Source organism: Marmota monax, unplaced genomic scaffold (assembly GCF_021218885.2).
Source record: "Marmota monax isolate L192 unplaced genomic scaffold, Marmota_monax_Labrador192_F-V1.1 WCK01_AAM20220418_F8-fsc00277, whole genome shotgun sequence".
Taxonomy (NCBI): domain Eukaryota; kingdom Metazoa; phylum Chordata; class Mammalia; order Rodentia; family Sciuridae; genus Marmota; species Marmota monax.
The window spans coordinates 832054-849919 of NW_026694513.1; the positions used below are offsets into that span (position 1 = coordinate 832054).

Here is a 17866-nt window from a genome sequence, read left to right on the forward strand (position 1 = left end):
TTCTTTATTATCTGTAACCTTTGGAAACGAATCACATGAAACTACAAAATTAGCAAATGTCTCGAAATCTGTATGTAAAACATAAATTACCTCTAATTTCAAACTAATAAATTTCATTTATTAGTGTACCACTCAATCTTAAAAACAAAAACAAAAAAGAAAAAGAAAAAAAAAGCGGCTCCAAAGATAGTCTTATACCATTCTTTAAAAAAGAAAACTGTTCCTTTTAACTTTACACCCACCCCACACCCCAATTTCAAAATACATCATTTAATTGTCTTGGTCATGGACATGTCCAAGATGAGATTTTATGTTTCATTCCCATGGCTTCTGGTTATCAGAAAACCTCTGCTTTCCTTTATTGAAAGAGTTTGGTCCAGCTGATGTTGGTGTATCCCTTCCCGTATTCTTCATCCTCATCTTTGCTCCTGGAGGCATTTCCTCTGGTTCACTATCTTCATCTTCATTAAAAGCTGCTGCTACTGGAAGGGTTTTTGGAGCAAGAGATGGAACAGTTTCTTTAGGCTTACTTGATCCGAGTTTGATGGATACGGCTGATGCTTTCTTTGTTGTCTGACTACCTATGGCAAATCCAAACTTGGAGATCTTTGTAGGCTTTGTTGAGAGGTCTGCAGTTTCTTCTTCAGCCGATCGCTTCTCAGCGCTGCGACTGGAACTTTCCCCTCCATTACTCGGGCGGCTGCAACTCGCTGCGGCTTTTCAGGCTTCTCCTCTCCCGCCTTCCCATCTGCCATTTTCCCAGCCGCGGCCTCCCCTAAGCAAATTTTAAATACCATGACAAGTTGAGAAAGAGATTTTGGAAGAAATAAAAGTGTTTATATTTATATTTGAATATCTTTTTTTATACCTTTCTTTCTTTCTTTCTCTCTTTCTTTCTTCCTTCCTTTCTTCCTTTCTTTCATGTGGTGCTGAGGATGGAACCCAGTGCCTTGCACATGGTAGGCAAGCACTCTACTGCTGAGCCACAACCCTAGTCCCTTGAGGACTGAGGCACTCTTTCCCTTTTGAACAAATGGTCCTGCATTTTCATTTTCTACTCTACCTGCAAATGATGTGAACAACTTTAGAGATAAAGGACATCATTTACTATCCTGACTGTGACTGAACCCCTAAAATACACTGATAACAGTGGACATGAGGGAGAAAGTCTTATGGAGTGCCTATTATGAGATGTTTTGGTCAGTGGAATTAAGAATAGGACTTGGTTAGAAAAGGGACTTCCTGTCCCTTGGCTTCCAGCAAGTTCATCACCTCCTGTTGAAGGACACATCCTGTTATCACAGGCTGCTCCATACCTAAGGGAGAGTAGCCGAAGACTCATGGAGAAGGTCACCCATGCACAATAAAAATAAAACAAAATAAAAATCATGTGGCACTTGCACTAAATTCTAACTACTACACTGTAAAAAGTTGCCTCAAATTTAGGACTTTCTGGATTTAACTAATCTGGGGGACTGTCTGGTGACCAAAAGAAGAAAATCTTGTTGCAAGCAGAATTTGCTTAGAGGAATCCAGATCTGCTTAAATAGATGATTATCCTAGAGTCACCTAAAATAGAGTAGAGAATTAAGGAAGATGCAACAGTTATGATCATTCATCTAGTCCTTGAAGGAATCTTATGCTATTATCCATATTTCACCCACATTCCTTCCACTTCCCACTACTGTGGCAGGTAATTACCCCCATGCATTGGTAGGAACCCCACCATCCTTCCCTAGCTTAATGGAGAGGGAATTCTCAGGGACAGGGATGGTGGCTGATATTTCTATCCACCTGAGTGAATGCCACTTGGAGAGGTCAGTAATGTAAGACCGCGCATCAATGTCTATAGAAGAAAGAACTGTATGAGAAAGATAAACACAAATCAAATTATCAAATGCCACATCTCAGAACTAGGTATCACCCCCAGGTAAGTGGTATCCATGTTTCCTAAGTACCAAGCCCATGGAAACACATGGTTCTGTGATTGACACATCCTTCAATGATGCTTACCCACATGAAACTGGACATTCCTGGCACCATGATGAGCCCAGGGACACACAATATCGTTCTCAGGCATCATTGGTCACATTCTGCTTTAAACATGGAGCGGGAGCAGTTAACAGTTTCCTGGCCTCAGACAGCTGACTGTATTTCAAAATCACCTAAGGAAGTTGAAGATTTTTCAGGACCCACTTAACTGTTTAATAAGAATCCGGGAATATTGTGAACATTGTGGGAAGGTTTTTAAATTTTTTTTTCATGTGATTCTAATACAGTATTCCACAACCAGCATCTGGAATGACAAACTGTTGAAGCTACATATATTTTAGAACTATTCAATTTACACCAAGAATCAATTTGAATTATATAAACATTATGCAAAACCTGGTGAAATTCTCCTTTTAGAGTCAGATAGAGCTTGAATCTTAAATGTCCTCCAAATACCCATGTATGGTTGGTCCCTTAGTGGGAAGTGGTAACACCTTCAAGAAATGGGGCCTACGTCATCAGGAGCATGCCCTTAGAGGGGGACCTGGCCTTCCTCTTCCTCTCTTTTCCTCCCTGGTCATAAGGTGAATGGTTTTGTTCTACAATGTGCTCCCATCAGGTACAAAGCAAGAGGGCCAACCGGTTGTGGACTGAAACCTCCAACCCTTTCAGTCAACATAAACCTTTTCTCATAAGTTAATTATCTTGAGTATTATAAAAATAGAAATCTAACCAATATAAAGGCTTAAAAATACTTCCTAACACTGGAAATCAATGATTTTTATTTATCTGAGAGAAAAAAAAAATGAGATTTTCCAACTGTGAGTACTGAACCATTTGCACCATATTTGCAAAAAGGTGTGCACCCTTTTGACAGATACCTTTCACATCTCCCCAATAAATAGAACAGTTAATGGTAATGCTTTCATATAATACAAGAAAGCTCTCCATGTGCATTCTTCTGATATTTAATTTTGCTGCTGAAATGCAAAGAAGGACAGGCCTTATTGAAACTGCCTCGGTATCATGCCTTCTAATTGGATGCCATCACTGCCAGGTATTTCTACTCCAAAAGTTACAAAGTGCGTCAGTACAACATCGCTTCTCTGAAGAAATGGCTGTTAAAAGCAAGACCCTCTATGGCCACTTCTATTCTACCCACTCTTCCAAAGCCAATAGATAGAAAGGGCTGGTGATCAACTTTGGGCTCTGTGTTCCTTGCTATCCTGAAACTTCCACCCCATAGTATATTTTTTTTGGGGGGGGAGGTGGTAATGGGGATTGAACTCAGGGATGCTTGACCACTGAGCCACATCCCCAGCCCTATTTTTTGTTTTATTTAGAGACAGGGTCTCACTAAGTTGTTTAGTTCCTTGCTTTTGCTGAGGTTGGCTTTGAACTCAATATCCTTCTGCCTCAGCTCCCACCCCCAACTGCTGGGATTATGGGTGAGTGCCACTGGGCTCAGGACATAGCATACTTTAAAATAACCATTATTAGGGTTAGTCTGGATAAGACTTCCAAACAATTATTAGCCAATCCCTAAAAAAGCATTTCACATAGGCCCAACTAAGGGCTTCAAGACAGCAAGGCCAGTCCAGGCAATGCTTACATATGGCAATTGTCTCCTCTCATTCCTTTCTTAGGGAACTATCCCTCTCCTAACTCTGTATGATTCTTATGAGTCTGTCAATCAAGGCATCTCAACTTCTCCACCAAAGAGAGAGGAGTGAGAGCTAAGTTGGCAGCAGAGCCCTCTCATCTCCTGGATGAGTGATCACGTTCACAAGGCAGAAAATGCAGATACCACTCCAAAACAGTAAATCGGCTGCACTCAGGGAGAACTACTGTTACTCATTTATTGTGTATCCCTCCCATCAGCACACATGCACACAATTGAATACACTGTTTTGCAATCTATCTTTTTTCACTTAATCCGTATTGAATTTTTTTTCCCATTTAGTGAAATATTCTTCTGCATCTTTCTAGTTATTATCTACAACAGCATGCCTCTATATGGTTGTTCCAGCCTACCATGGGGCATTTGTGTTTTTCTAACTTTTCACTATTATAAATGATGCTCTAATGGCTCTCTGCTTAAATCCAAATCCTGTCTTTTCCTGATACAATACCCTGCTCTCAGTCATTTACCATTTTTCTAAAATGAATTTCAAATCCTTTCTGGAGAGCTTACTTCCTTTAATTAGCTCTTTCTATAAGGAAGGGACACTCCAAGGTTTGGAGAGAAGAAGAATTTCAGTCAAGTCTAATCAACTCCCAAGATTAGAATGATAAATTTCCTTCAGTAGACGTGAGGAGATCATAATGTTCTCATAGAACAAACAAATCCTTGACATTTTTAGGGTGAGAGTGTGGGTGTAGAGAAAAAGCTTAGATCAAATTATCATATATACAAGTTTCCATTACACTTTTAATGAAGAATGAAAGTAATATTTATCTATTTTAGAATATGAAAGTAATCTTTATCTATTTCTTCTGTGTTTGTGTTGCATTTAACCTGGTATTAATTTCCTTCTGTTGACTTCACTGCTGACTGATGCTCTCTCTAGGCTGTGCAATGGTACCATCTTGTGGCTGACACAAAAGATAATCAGAAGACACATGGCTTTCTAGTGTGTGAAGGTATGAGAAATATCAAGGACCCTAAAGTCCTTATGTAAAAAAATGCAAGCATATTTCTGCAGCAATACAATGTGTGCACGTTATTTATTGACTTTTTTGCAAGTGTGTGTATTGAGCAATTGCTCAGAGAATTCAACTGATGACAATCTGGCATGAGTGGAAAAGTTTCAGAACCTTCTAAAACACTATCAATTGACAGGAAAAATGATTATGTGAGTATTTAGCTCTCCTGCTGTGATGGTAAATCATTCATAAGAAACTTTGGAATAGTGAAGACATCATAAGAGCTGATGTTGGAGTAATTGGGTTCCAGTGCCAGCTACCAGTTCCAGTGACCTTGGGCCACTCAGAGTACCTGAGCTATGATACTAAGATCACATACAAGGACTGTGCTGAAATCTGCTAAAACATCAGGCAAAAATTTTAAAGTTTATTATTATTGTTCAAACAGTTGGATTAGCAATCTGATCTTTAAAAAAGGAAGGTTTGTATATGCTTACATGTTCTCAGATGTGATCCCATAGATTGTCCCTGAACGAGGAGCAAAGGGTGCTCTGAAGGGAAGATGTTAGAAAGAAAATATGGTTAACAGCAAAAGGTTTAAAAAGAAAAATTAATCTATTCTTTCAGGTGTCAAACATTTCAAGCATTAGTAAGATCCATGAATAGCAATCAGAGGCTGAAGACTATTTTTCTATGTAGAGCCTTTGAAAAACAATGGAGGACAAAACCCTATTTAAAAAACACAAGAGCAAGGGAGAAATCACAAAAGAATACAAACAAATTTCTATTTATAATTAAATTTCATAAGCCAAAGATTAAAACACACAACTGAAAGGCAAGCAAACTTGACTTTTACAAGTCATTTGCCACAAATGAAAACAATAATTGTTTAACACTAATAGGCCAAAGGGATACATATGCACCTTAAAAAGAAGAAATATGATTTAAACCATATTAAAAAGAAAGTCCAACATGTTGCAACCAAATAAATGCAGCTTAAAAACTAATTAGAATAAGTTATACTCCATATATGTATGTTAAAATACACTCTATTGCCATGCATATCTAGAAAGAACAACTAAAAAAATTAAAAAATAAAACAAACATTAGACATTATTTTCCACCTATCAAATATCAGGAAAAAAATCTTTAATGAGAAAACTCCGTGCTGGAGAGGTTGTGCTGAGACTATCAGGTGTTCCTGGTGGAACAATATGTAAATGTAGCCTCCTGACATCGTGCATCATGGTGCTTACAAATGCATATGCTTTTAAGAAACATCAGTTCCACTAATGGATGCTGAATATTGCAAGGATGGAGAATGCATGGTCTGAGCCACACACCTGAAATTGCTTCCCAGCTCCACAACTTACTAGCCAAAAAATTGGACAGGAAATTACTTGACCTTTATGTGCCTCAGGTCTCTTATTTGTAAAATGGGCTAATGTTATCCATTTCACAAGGTAGTAAAAATACATGTCTAAACATACATGTCTATACAGTAAAACATTGTAAAGCATACTATGGACTACTCTGCAGCTAGTAAAACTTATGTTTATAAGGCTTGATTTCTTCATCTGGTAAAGAGAAGGGATATGGAAGAATTATTAAGAGAATCAGAATGACAGTGAATATGTGAGGGTTTTGGAAATGGTAAAGTCATGTACAAATTGCTATTTATTACTATTTGTTATGGTCTATAGGAAATCAAATATGAAAGTAATTGTGATTTTAATGAACATTTGCTCCCTGCCAGAAACTGCACATATTATCTTATTTAATACTCAGTCTGGGTTGCCAGTTTTCAATCACAAAATCACACAATGCCAGTTAAATTTAAAGTTCAGATAAACAATGATTAATTTGTTAGTATTCAATTATTCAATGTTTATCTGAAATACTTTGGATATACTCATACTAAAACCTTGTTTATCTGAAATTAACTGGGCATCCTGTATTTTATTTGGCAACCTTGCATCAACCTAAAATCAGGTACAATAATTTTATATAATAAAAAAAAAGAGAGTGAGGTTCAGTTTGGGCTGTATGATGGGAGATCCCCTTCCATTCCTAGTATGTTCTATATAGAATAAAAAGTTTTAACTTAGAGACAGAATGAGAAAGCCAGATTATTATTTTATGGTTCTCATGACTGTGTCATTGTTAAAATATTCTAATTTCTCACAATACATGAATCCCAAACCCAAATACAAAATATAAGACTGTGTTGCAAAGCCAAATCTAAATGATTTCAGAATTTTCAGCTATTTCGGAGATGGACAATATCAGCCCCTTCTCTTAGTGCAAATTATCTATAGAGATGGGAGAGTAACCATGTAAATACTCATAGGCCATTCCAAGCTGATAAGATGTCAAGGTCTGGGAACTAAATCTGGAGGCGCTTCATTTCCATTGGTTGGTGTCAGTTGACTTGTTTTTGCTGTTTTGGTGGACCCTGAAATGATCATGACTGCTTCACTTCAGTGTGCACCATCCCTCCCCATTTTTAATCAGTGTCACTCAGAGGATAAGATGTAGCCCTAGTTATGCAATGGCATTTCAAATTTTGTTTTGTTTTTTGCTCCTGGAGAAAGGATGTCACATTACTTTTGCAAAAGTTGGGCACAATATAAGACCAATATTCAATATACATCACATTATACTGCAAAGGGTGGAAGGTGTGTGTGTGTGTGTGTGTGTGTGTGTGTGTGTGTGAGAGAGAGAGAGAGAGAGAGAGAGAGAGAGAGAGAGAGAGAGAGAGAGAGGGTGGAAGGTATGAGTTAGAGAGAGAGAGAGATCTAAATTGGAGGCAGACCTAGTAAGAGGGCCTTAGGAGACCTGGTTCCAATTTCAGCACTTCAATTAACTATTTGTGTGACTTCCCACAAGTCTCCCTATTCTTTCTGAGCCTCATTTTTACCATTTGAACAAATCAATACCTGTCTACTCTATTTGGGAACAAAGTTCCAAACCTAAAAGGCATGTTGATTGTATGCTACCAGGAGAAGAAAGATTATAATTGGTTTATGATTGACTCTTCCTTAAGAAGCTGTAATAGAATATAATTTGCCTTCTTGATGCATGCTAATTAGACAATTATTTAACTGTTTTTTTTTTTGAGAGAGAATTTTAATATTTATTTATTTTTTTTTAATTTTTTTTATTGGTTGTTCAAAACATTATAAAGCTCTTGACATATCATATTTCATACATTAGATTCAAGTTGGTTATGAACTCCCAATTTTACCCCAAATACAGATTGCAGAATCACATCGGTTACACATCCACATTTTTACATAATGCCCTATTAGTAACTGTTGTATTCTGCTACCTTTCCTATCCTCTACCATCCCCCCTCCCTCCCCTCCCATCTTCTCTCTCTACCCCATCCACTGTAATTCATATCTCTCCTTGTTTATTTTCCCATTCCCCTCACAACCTCTTATATGTAATTTTGTATAACAATGAGGGTCTCCCTCCATTACCATGCAATTTCCCTTTTCTCTCCCTTTCCATCCCACCTCATGTATCTGTTTAATGTTAATCTTTTCTTCCTGCTCTTCCTCCCTGCTCTGTTCTTAGTTGCTCTCATTATATCAAAGAAGACATTTGGTATTTGTTTTTTAGGGATTGGCTAGCTTCACTAAGCATAATCTGCTCTAGTGCCATCCATTTCCCTGCAAATTCTATGATTTTGTCATTTTTTAGTGCTGCGTAATACTCCATGGTGTATAAATGCCACATTTTTTTTATCCATTCATCTATTGAAGGGCATCTGGGTTGGTTCCACAGTCTAGCAATTGTGAATTGTGCTGCTATGAACATCGATGTAGCAGTATCCCTGTAGTACGCTCTTTTAAGGTCTTCAGGGAAAAGTCCAAGAAGGGCAATAGCTGGGTCAAATGGTGGTTCCATTCCCAGCTTTCCCAGGAGTCTCCATACTGTTTTCCAGATTGGCCGCACCAGTTTGCAGTCCCACCAGCAATGTACAAGAGTACCCTTTTCCCCACATCCTCGCCAGCACTTGTTGTTGTTTGACTTCAGAATGGCTGCCAATCTTACTGGAGTGAGATGGTATCTTAGGGTGGTTTTGATTTGCATTTCTCTGACTGCTAGAGATGGTGAGCATTTTTTCATGTACTTGTTGATTGATTGTATGTCCTCCTCTGAGAAGTGTCTGTTCAGGTCTTTGGCCCATTTGTTGATTGGGTTATTTGTTTTCTTATTGTTTAATTTTTTGAGTTCTTTGTATACTCTGGATATTAGGGCTCTATCTGAAGTGTGAGGAGTAAAAATTTGTTCCCATGATGTAGGCTCCCTATTTACCTCTTTTATTGTTTCTCTTGCTGAGAGAAAACTTTTCAGTTTAAGTAAGTCCCATTTGTTGATTTTTGTTATCAACTTTTGTGCTATGGGTGTCCTATTAAGGAATTTGGAGCCCGACCCTACAATATGTAGATCGGAGCCAACTTTTTCTTCTATCAGACGCAGAGTCTCTGATTTGATATCCAGCTCCTTGATCCACTTTGAGTTAACTTTTGTGCATGGCAAGAGGAGGGGATTCAGTTTCATTTTGTTGCATATGGATTTCCAGTTTTCCCAGCACCATTTGTTGAAGATGCTACCCTCCCTCCATTGCATGCTTTTAGCTCCTTTATCAAATATAAGATAGTTGTAGCTTTGTGGATTAGTCTCTGTGTCCTCTATTCTGTACCATTGGTCCACCCTCCTATTTTGGTACCAGTACCATGCTGTTTTTGTTACTATTGCTCTGTAATATAGTTTGAAGTCTGGTATCGCTATACCGCCTGATTCACACTTCCTGCTTAGAATTGCTTTTGCTATTCTGGGTCTTTTATTTTTCCATATGAATTTCATGATTGCTTTATCCATTTCTACAAGAAATGCCGTTGGGATTTTGATTGGCATTGCATTAAACCTATAGAGAACTTTTGGTAATATCGCCATTTTGATGATGTTAGTTCTGCCTATCCATGAACAGGGTATATTTTTCCATCTTCTAAGATCTACTTCTACTTCTCTTTTTAGGGTTTTGTAGTTTTCATTATATAAATCTTTCACCTCTTTTGTTAGGTTGATTCCCAAGTATTTTATTTTTTTTGAGGATATTGTGAATGGAGTGTTTTTCCTCATTTCCGTTTCAGAAGTTTTGTCGCTGATATACAGAAATGCCTTTGATTTATGCGTGTTGATTTTATATCCTGCCACTTTGCTGAATTCATTTATTAGTTCTAGTAGTTTTTTTGTAGACCCTTTTGGGTCTTCTAGGTATAGAATCATGTCATCTGCAGATAGTGATAATTTAAGTTCTTCCTTTCCTATTTTTATGCCTTTAATTTCTTTCGTCTGTCTAATTGCTCTGGCCAGTGTTTCGAGAACTATATTGAATAGAAGTGGTGATAGAGGGCATCCCTGTCTTGTTCCAGATTTTAGGGGGAATGCCTTCAATTTTTCTCCATTGAGAATGATGCTAGCCTGAGGCTTAGCATAGATAGTTTTTACAATGTCGAGGTAAGTTCCTGTTATCCCTAGTTTTTCTAATGTTTTGAACATAAAGGGATGCTGTACTTTGTCGAATGCTTTTTCTGCGTCTATTGAGATGATCATATGGTTCTTATTTTTAAGTCTATTGATGTGGTGAATAACATTTATTGATTTCCGTATATTGAACCATCCTTGCATCCCAGGGATGAATCCTACTTGATCATGGTGCACAATTTTTTTGATGTGCCTTTGTATCCGATTCGCCAGAATTTTATTGAGGATTTTTGCATCTATGTTCATCAGGGATATTGGTCTGTAGTTTTCTTTCTTTGAGGTGTCTTTGTCTGGTTTCGGAATCAGGGTGATGTTGGCCTCATAGAATGAATTTGGCAGAGCTCCTTCTTTTTCTATTTCCTGAAATAACTTGAAAAGTATTGGTATTAATTCTTCCTTAAAGGTTTTGTAAAACTCCGCTGTATACCCATCCGGTCCTGGGCTTTTCTTGGTTGGAAGTCTTTTGATTGCTTCTTCTATTTCATCTATTGTTATTGGTCTGTTTAAGTTGTGAGTATCCTCCTGACTCAGTCTGGGCAAATCATATGACTTAAGGAATTTATCAATGTCTTCACTATCTTCTATTTTATTGGAATATAGGTTTTCAAAATAATTTCTAATTGTCTTCTGTATTTCTGTAGTGTCTGTTGTGATATTGCCTTTTTCATCCCGTATGTTAGTGATTTGAGTTCTCTCTCTTCTTCTCTTCGTTAGCATGGCTAAGGGTCTGTCGATCTTATTTATTTTTTCAAAGAACCAACTTTTAGTTTTGTTAATTTTTTCAATAGTTTCTTTTGTTTCAATTTCGTTGATTTCCGCTCTGATTTTAATTATTTCTTGCCTTCTGCTACATTTGCTGTTGTTTTGCTCTTCCTTTTCTAGGGCTTTGAGATGAAGTGTGAGCTCATTTATTTGTTGGTTTTTCCTTTTTTTGAGGAATGACCTCCAAGCGATGAATTTCCCTCTTAAAACTGCTTTCATTGTGTCCCATAGATTCCGATATGTTGTGTCTGTATTTTCATTTATCTCTAAGAATTTTTTGATTTCTTCCTTTATGTCTTCTGTAACCCATTGATCATTCAGTAACATATTGTTCATTTTCCATGTGATGTAGGATTTTTCCTTCCTTCTTTTATCATTGATTTCCAGTTTCATTCCATTATGATCAGATAAAATGCATGGTATTATCTCCACCCCTGTATATTTACTGAGGGTTGCCCTATGGCATAATATATGGTCTATTTTTGAGGAGGATCCATGTGCTGCTGAGAAAAAAGTATATCCACTTGATGATGGTTGATATATTCTATATATGTCAGTTAAGTCTAGGTTGTTGATTGTGATATTGAGTTCTATAGTTTCTTTATTCAGCTTTTGTTTGGAGGATCTGTCCAATTGTGAGAGAGGTGTGTTGAAGTCACCCATAATTATTGTGTTGTGGTCTATTTGATTCTTGAACTTGAGGAGAATTTGTTTTATGAACGTCGCAGCACCATTATTTGGTGCTTAAATATTGATAATTGTTATGTCTTGTTGGTGAATGGTTCCTTTTAACAGTATATAATGTCCTTCCTTATCCCTTTTGATTAATTTAGTCTTGAAGTCAATTTTATTCGATATGAGGATGGCCACCCCTGCTTGCTTACGAGGACCGTGTGCATGGTATATTTTTTCCCAACCTTTCACCTTCAGCCTGTGTATGTCTTTTCCAATCAGATGTGTCTCCTGGAGGCAGCATATTGTTGGATTTGTTTTTTTAATCCATGTTACCAGCCTATGTCGCTTTATTGGAGAGTTTAAGCCATTAATGTTTAGAGTTACTATTGATATATGGTTTGTACTTCCAGCCATGTTTGATTATTTATCTTCTTTTTTTTTTTTTAATTTAGTTTGTTTCTCCATGGTTAGCTTTCCCCCCACCCTCTGTCTTTATAGAGGCACTTCCCACTGATGGTTTTGGTTATTGTTTTTCATTTCTTCCTCGTGTAGTGTTTTGCTCAAGATGCTTTGCAATGCTGGTTTTCTGGCTGCAAATTCTTTTAGCTTTTGTTTATCATGAAAGATTTTTATTTCGTTATCGTACCTGAAGCTTAATTTTGCTGGATACAGAATTCTTGGTTGGCATCCATTGTCTTTCAGTGTTTGAAATACGTTGTTCCAGGATCTTCTCGCTTTCAGCGTCTGTGATGAAAAATCCGTTGTTAACCTTATTGGTTTACCCCTGAATGTAATCTGCCTCCTTTCTCTTGTAGCTTTTAGTATTTTCTCTTTGTTCTGTATATTGGATATCTTCATAACAATGTGTCTTGGCGTTGGTCTACTGTGATTTTGTGTGCTCGGTGTCCTGTATGCATCTACAATTTGTATATCCGTTTCCTTTTATATTTCTGGAAAGTTTTCTGTAATTATTTCTTTCAGCAGGTTACTCATTCCCTTGGTTTGAATCTCTGTACCTTCTTCTATCCCGATGACTCGTAGGTTTGGTTTCTTTATGTTATCCCATATCTCTTGGATGTTTTTCTCGTGGTTTTTAACCAGCCTTTCTGAGTTGGCTAGGCTCTTTTCAAGATGATATATTTTGTCTTCATTATCTGATGTTCTGGCTTCTACTTGCTCCACTCTGTTAGTGATACTCTCAATTGAGTTTTTAATTTGGTTTATCGTTTCCTTCATTTCTAGAATTATTGTTTGTTTTTTTTTTATAATCTCAATCTCCTGATAAAGATGCTTAACTTCTTCTTTTATCTGTCTATGTAATTCATTTTCAAAGTGTTCTTTCACTGTTTGGATTTGCTGTCTCGTATCTTCTTTAAGGTTCCATTCCATCTGTCTAAGGTATTCCTTGAGTTCTTTATATGACCATTTTTCTGCTGACTCTAGGTCCTCCTGAATATTTAGGCTGTCCTGCATTGTTTGTACTCCTTTTCTTCCTTGCTTTTTTATGCTGCTCATGTTACTTCTTGTTCTGTTTGACTGCTGAGTTACTGTTTACTCTTATAGATTTATTTGATGCTTGAGAGGAAAGATATTAGAAGGGAAGGGAAGAAGTCACTAAAGAGAATGAGAGTAGGCAGGTAGAATTCAAGGAAGGGGGAATAAGAAGATTGAAAAGAAATGAAAAGACAAAAGAAACAAGAATAACAAAGATTAGATAATAAAGAAAGAAAGAAAAGACGAAAAAAAAATTTTAACAAAAATAATAGTGATAATAAAAAATGAAAATTAAAATTAAAAAAATAATAATAATAAAATAAAAAAAAATTAAAAAAATAGAAACATTGAAAAAAAATTAAAGAACAACAACAAATAAAAATTGAAAATGAAAGAAAAAGAAGAAAAAAAAAGAAAAAGAAAAGAAAAAAATGATAATAATAATAATAATAAATGCAGTCCTAGAGTTCTATTAACTTCTCTTCCAGTAGGTGGAGCTGTGCCCACTGGGCCAAGCTTCTCCTCTCAATAGGTGGGAACCATTCACTGTGCAGCAGCTCTTTCTCCTAGACTGGGCGGGTCTCCAATCCTGAGTGTCTAGGGCCTTGTCTTGTGTTTCCTCAAGCCAGGCCGTGCTCACCTGTGGCGCTCACCACAATACTGGCTACACGCCAGGTCTGCTGCTCCTGGGAGCCCTGTTTTCATGAACACCTGGGCTCACTCTCCCTGTTTGCCTCCCTCAGACCCTAAGTTTGTAGAGCTTGGGGCTGAGATCCCCCAGCGAATTTGCTTGCCCTCCTGTAGCCACGCCCCCGGTAGCTGGTGCAAGAGACCTCAGTTGTCAGCACTGGTGGGAGCGGTAGCCGGGAGTTCCGTGCCGCGAGTCCCGCGCCACTCCTGATTCCCTCGGTCTGGTTATTGCGTTCACAGGAGAGCTGGGAGTGGCCCTTAAGATTTCCCCGCTGTGTGGAGAGAGATGGCTAGGGGATTACACACCTGTCGTGCTGGTTTCACTGCAGTTATCTCCTCCGCCCGTGACGCCATTTCTCTGCCATGGTGATATCCCATGCAAATGGTGACCATTTGTTCCCTTTGCCGGATGACCAATGCAATGGGTGGGTCCTGACTGTCTCTCCCAATCCCCGTTTCAGTCCTGTGGCCACTGCCTATGAAGGCTCGGTTGGCTTTTACCTCTGTAAGTTCCTAAGGGCCGGCCAATTATTTCAGCGGGATTGTTAGTGCTGAGTCACACGAAGCAGGCGAACCGGAGCTTAATTGCCTCCGATTCGGGCTCTGTGTGTGTGTTCTGAGGGGCCCAGCCTGTACACCCCAGATCCACGTCAGCTCAGCATTGCCTAGTGATCCTGAGCAAACAGCATTTAGACAGTTTACGGCTCCCTATGCCCGCGCAGTTGAAGATGTCAGAGACTTGATCTCTCTGCGCCTGCCACCATGTTACATCTCCTCAGTAATATTCATGTTGCCCTTACAGCTTCCTGGTATAAGCAAGTTCTTGGGATTATACAAACTGCTGCTTCTGTTTCCAGTCCAGATTTCTAGAAATGAAACTCTGGGCCGCGCTGACGAGCGTGCGCGCTTGTCTGCGACCGTAGCAGAGCCGCCCTGGCGAGCGTCCGCGCTTGTCTGCGACCGTAGCAGAGCTGCCCTGGCCTCCGCAGCTCTTCAGCCCGGTGTCAGGCCCCAGGGGCCCAAGCGGCTGCCGCCGCGGCTCTCCGTCCCCCTCCTCCGGAGCACGGGTCCCCTGGCAGGGGGGTGCAGAACGACCCCAGAGCAGGCTCTGCCCGAAGGTGCAGCGGCGAACAGGCCACCGAGACGCTCGAGGCTGCAGTCCAGCCTTCGGAGGACAGGGCTCGGCACGCAGCCCAGCTCCAACCTCTAGGTGCGGCTGCCGGACAGTGTATACAGAGCCATCAAGACAGCAAGCAGAAAGCAAATAGCGGCTCCCGCGGAGTGGATTTTAGGCACAGAAACCACAGCCCCGCCAGCAATCCCAATCCACAAACTCTCCCTGTATAAAAAATATTCAAAAAAAAAAAAAAAAAGGCGGGGCGCACTGAGCTTTCTTTGCCTCGGGTACTTACAATCCACTGCTGATTACACATTCAGCTTCTCTGCCCGGAGCGAAGCAAAAGAGGAAGCAGATGGGAGCAAAGCGCCCGTGGCTCTGAGCAGCCAAGCGTCTCTTTTTCGATTTCTTTGTTCTTCCTGCTCCTTGGCAAAGTGGTCCACTACAGATTAACGGTGAAAGGAGCTTTAACAGACTGTGCGAAATCTCTATTAAAGCCGCTGCTTTGAGCACCACGCTCAGCACTTCAGCAACCCCCGTACGCAGCGGCCATCTTCTCCGGAGAATTTTAATATTTATTTTTTAGTTATCGGCGGATACAACATCTTTGTTTTGTATGTGGTGCTGAGGATCGAACCCGGGCCGCACGCATGCCAGGCAAGCACGCTACCGCTTGAGCCACATTCCCAGCCCCTGTTTCTTTTTTAATGACTTACTACTGTTTTTTGAAGATTTCTATTACATGTAATTAAAATCTCTATCTCTCTTACACACAAATATAATAATTGGTTCAAAGCAAAATAATTTCAGAAATAAGGGGGCAAATTTCAAATCACCACTGCCCATCTGGAATGTTTTGTTATAAGAGAGTATTCTCTTAAAGACAAAAATATTTTCAGAAGCACCAAAGGAAGTAAGAATGAAAAATGTCAGAGTTGAAGACAAAGGCCTTTATTAGTGCATCTCACACTTCTGAGTGACCAGAATCACCTTGTGAGCTGGTTAAACTTGCAAATTTCTGGGGTCCCATACCAGAGATTCTGATTCGGGAGGACTGGAGTTGGTAAAAAGAAAAAAAATGTGTATTTAACACAATGTACAAATATCTAGGTGATTCTGATGGGAGTGATCTACTGAGGATGCTTGTCACCACCAGTCAAATATAAGATTCTTAAATAAATTGAAGTAGAAAGAACTGGTAGAAGGAAGAATATGGACTTAATTCAATATGAAGTTCTGGAATAGGAAAGACAAGACCCTCCCAACAATGAGGGTGAGGAGAGAATTCACAGAAATATCTTATCTGTCAAAAAGTCTCTAAGATTGATCTACAATAACCAGTTAGTGAAGACAAGGGCAGACAACAGACAAATTTAACAGCCAAATGGTCCATGTTAAGTTTGAAGAAAAATGTGAGAGGACAGATGACCCCAAGATAAACAGTCTCTGAGATGGCAGAACTGTTAAAGCCTAACAATATTTGGAGCAAACCAGGAAAGTCACTGGCCAGATGGGGAAACCTATACATCAAAAATGAGAGTGATAAGAAACAAAAATTTGGGTGTTCTTATAGTTTTAGAAACAGATATACCATGTTCATGGAAAGTTTTTTTGGTGAAAAAATAAATCAAAATGTGTTTAGTATGAGAACATTCTTAAAAATAATTTTTAAAATATGTTCTTCAAGAACTATAGGATAGAACATAATAAAATATTTCATAGGCATAAAGAATGAATGATAAGGGCCTGGGGACATAGCTCAGTGATAAGGCACTTGCCTAGCATGTACAACACCATGGGTTCAATCCCTAGTACCTCAAAATTAAAAAAAAAAAAAAAAGAATGAATGTTATGGTGCTATTGTTTGGATCTGAAATTTCCCCCAAAGCCTATTGTTAAAAGGCTTAGTCCCAGAGTAGCATTACTTGGTGGGGTAGGAGTAGGGGTTAAAAGGTGAAGACTAGTTGATTTTCATATAATTGAGGGCATGCCCTTCAAGGGGACTGTGAGACCCTGATGTCTTCCTCTCCCTCTCTTTTGCTTCTGACCATGAGGTGAGCAGTTTTGCTCTGCTATATGCTCTCACCATGATATGCCGCTTCACTGAAGACTTAAAGTAAAGTACTAGAGTCAGTTGGACCATGGGCCATGAAACAGTGAATCAAATAATTTTATCATTATAAGTTGATTATCTCAGGTATTTGTTATAGTGATGGAAAGCTGACTAACAAATATGGTTATTACTTATAGTATTTTACAGTTAAGAAGGACTGTATGGCATTATCTTTGGACCTCAGCACCTAACACAATGCCTTTCTGTTAACCTACCTTTCAATTACATCCTGGTGAGAGAAAGACCTGTTATGTATTTCTTTTGGATGATATCTTTGAAAGCAGGTATGTCTCTTCAGTGATCCAAGTTTCTGCTATAACTGCTTTCTTTGTTGATCCCAGCACCTAGCCAGGGAGACCATTCTCAAGAGTCCTAGCACTGGTTGGGTGGAAAACCTAAAGTCTGATATTATACTTTTTTATAACAACTCTTCTTCCCATTTATTCCCCAAGTCTCTTCGACTAGCAGCTGCTTCTTACAGATTCTAATCTCTGGGTGTCACTACATTTCCCTTTTCAAGCTCCTTTGCTTTTTATCTATAACTAACTCTTCTGTCCCCTCTAGTACCCATAAGACCAAGATCTGTACTATGCCCCTAAATCTAGAGCGGTTTCTGTTCTTCTGGCCAGACCCTATCTAATACATTTGGCCAAATTATAGGAAATATGATTACTAGGTTCTGAAAGCACAGGCCAAAGAACATTCCATTTGTTTCAGAAGAATCCAGAATAAATGATCTAATAAATTAAATTGGAGAATTAGATCATTATTAATGGAATATTGTTATAGTTTGGATTTTTAAATGACCCCACATGTTA

At 38.8% G+C, this 17866-nt stretch overlaps 1 protein-coding gene across 1 annotated transcript; it reads right to left on the reverse strand.

Annotated features, from left to right (window-relative positions):
* Nucleotides 1-315: 315 nt before the first annotated feature.
* LOC131423248 (PEST proteolytic signal-containing nuclear protein-like) lies at nt 316-755 on the reverse strand. The gene is made up of 2 exons (XM_058571441.1): nt 599-755; nt 316-482 (listed from the first exon to the last, which is right to left on the reverse strand). The coding sequence occupies exons 1-2, from the start codon at nt 753-755 to the stop codon at nt 316-318; spliced, it is 324 nt and encodes a 107-aa protein (XP_058427424.1).
* Between the last annotated feature and the right edge of the window lie 17111 nt (nt 756-17866).

Bases quoted from the DNA above. Each gene is read 5' to 3' on its own strand.
- LOC131423248 (XM_058571441.1), bottom strand. From the start codon at position 755: ATGGCAGATGGGAAGGCGGGAGAGGAGAAGCCTGAAAAGCCGCAGCGA. The intron at 483-598 runs GTTTGGATTTGC...AAACCCTTCCAG, and splicing joins AAGCCTACAAAGATCTCCAA to TAGCAGCAGCTTTTAATGAA.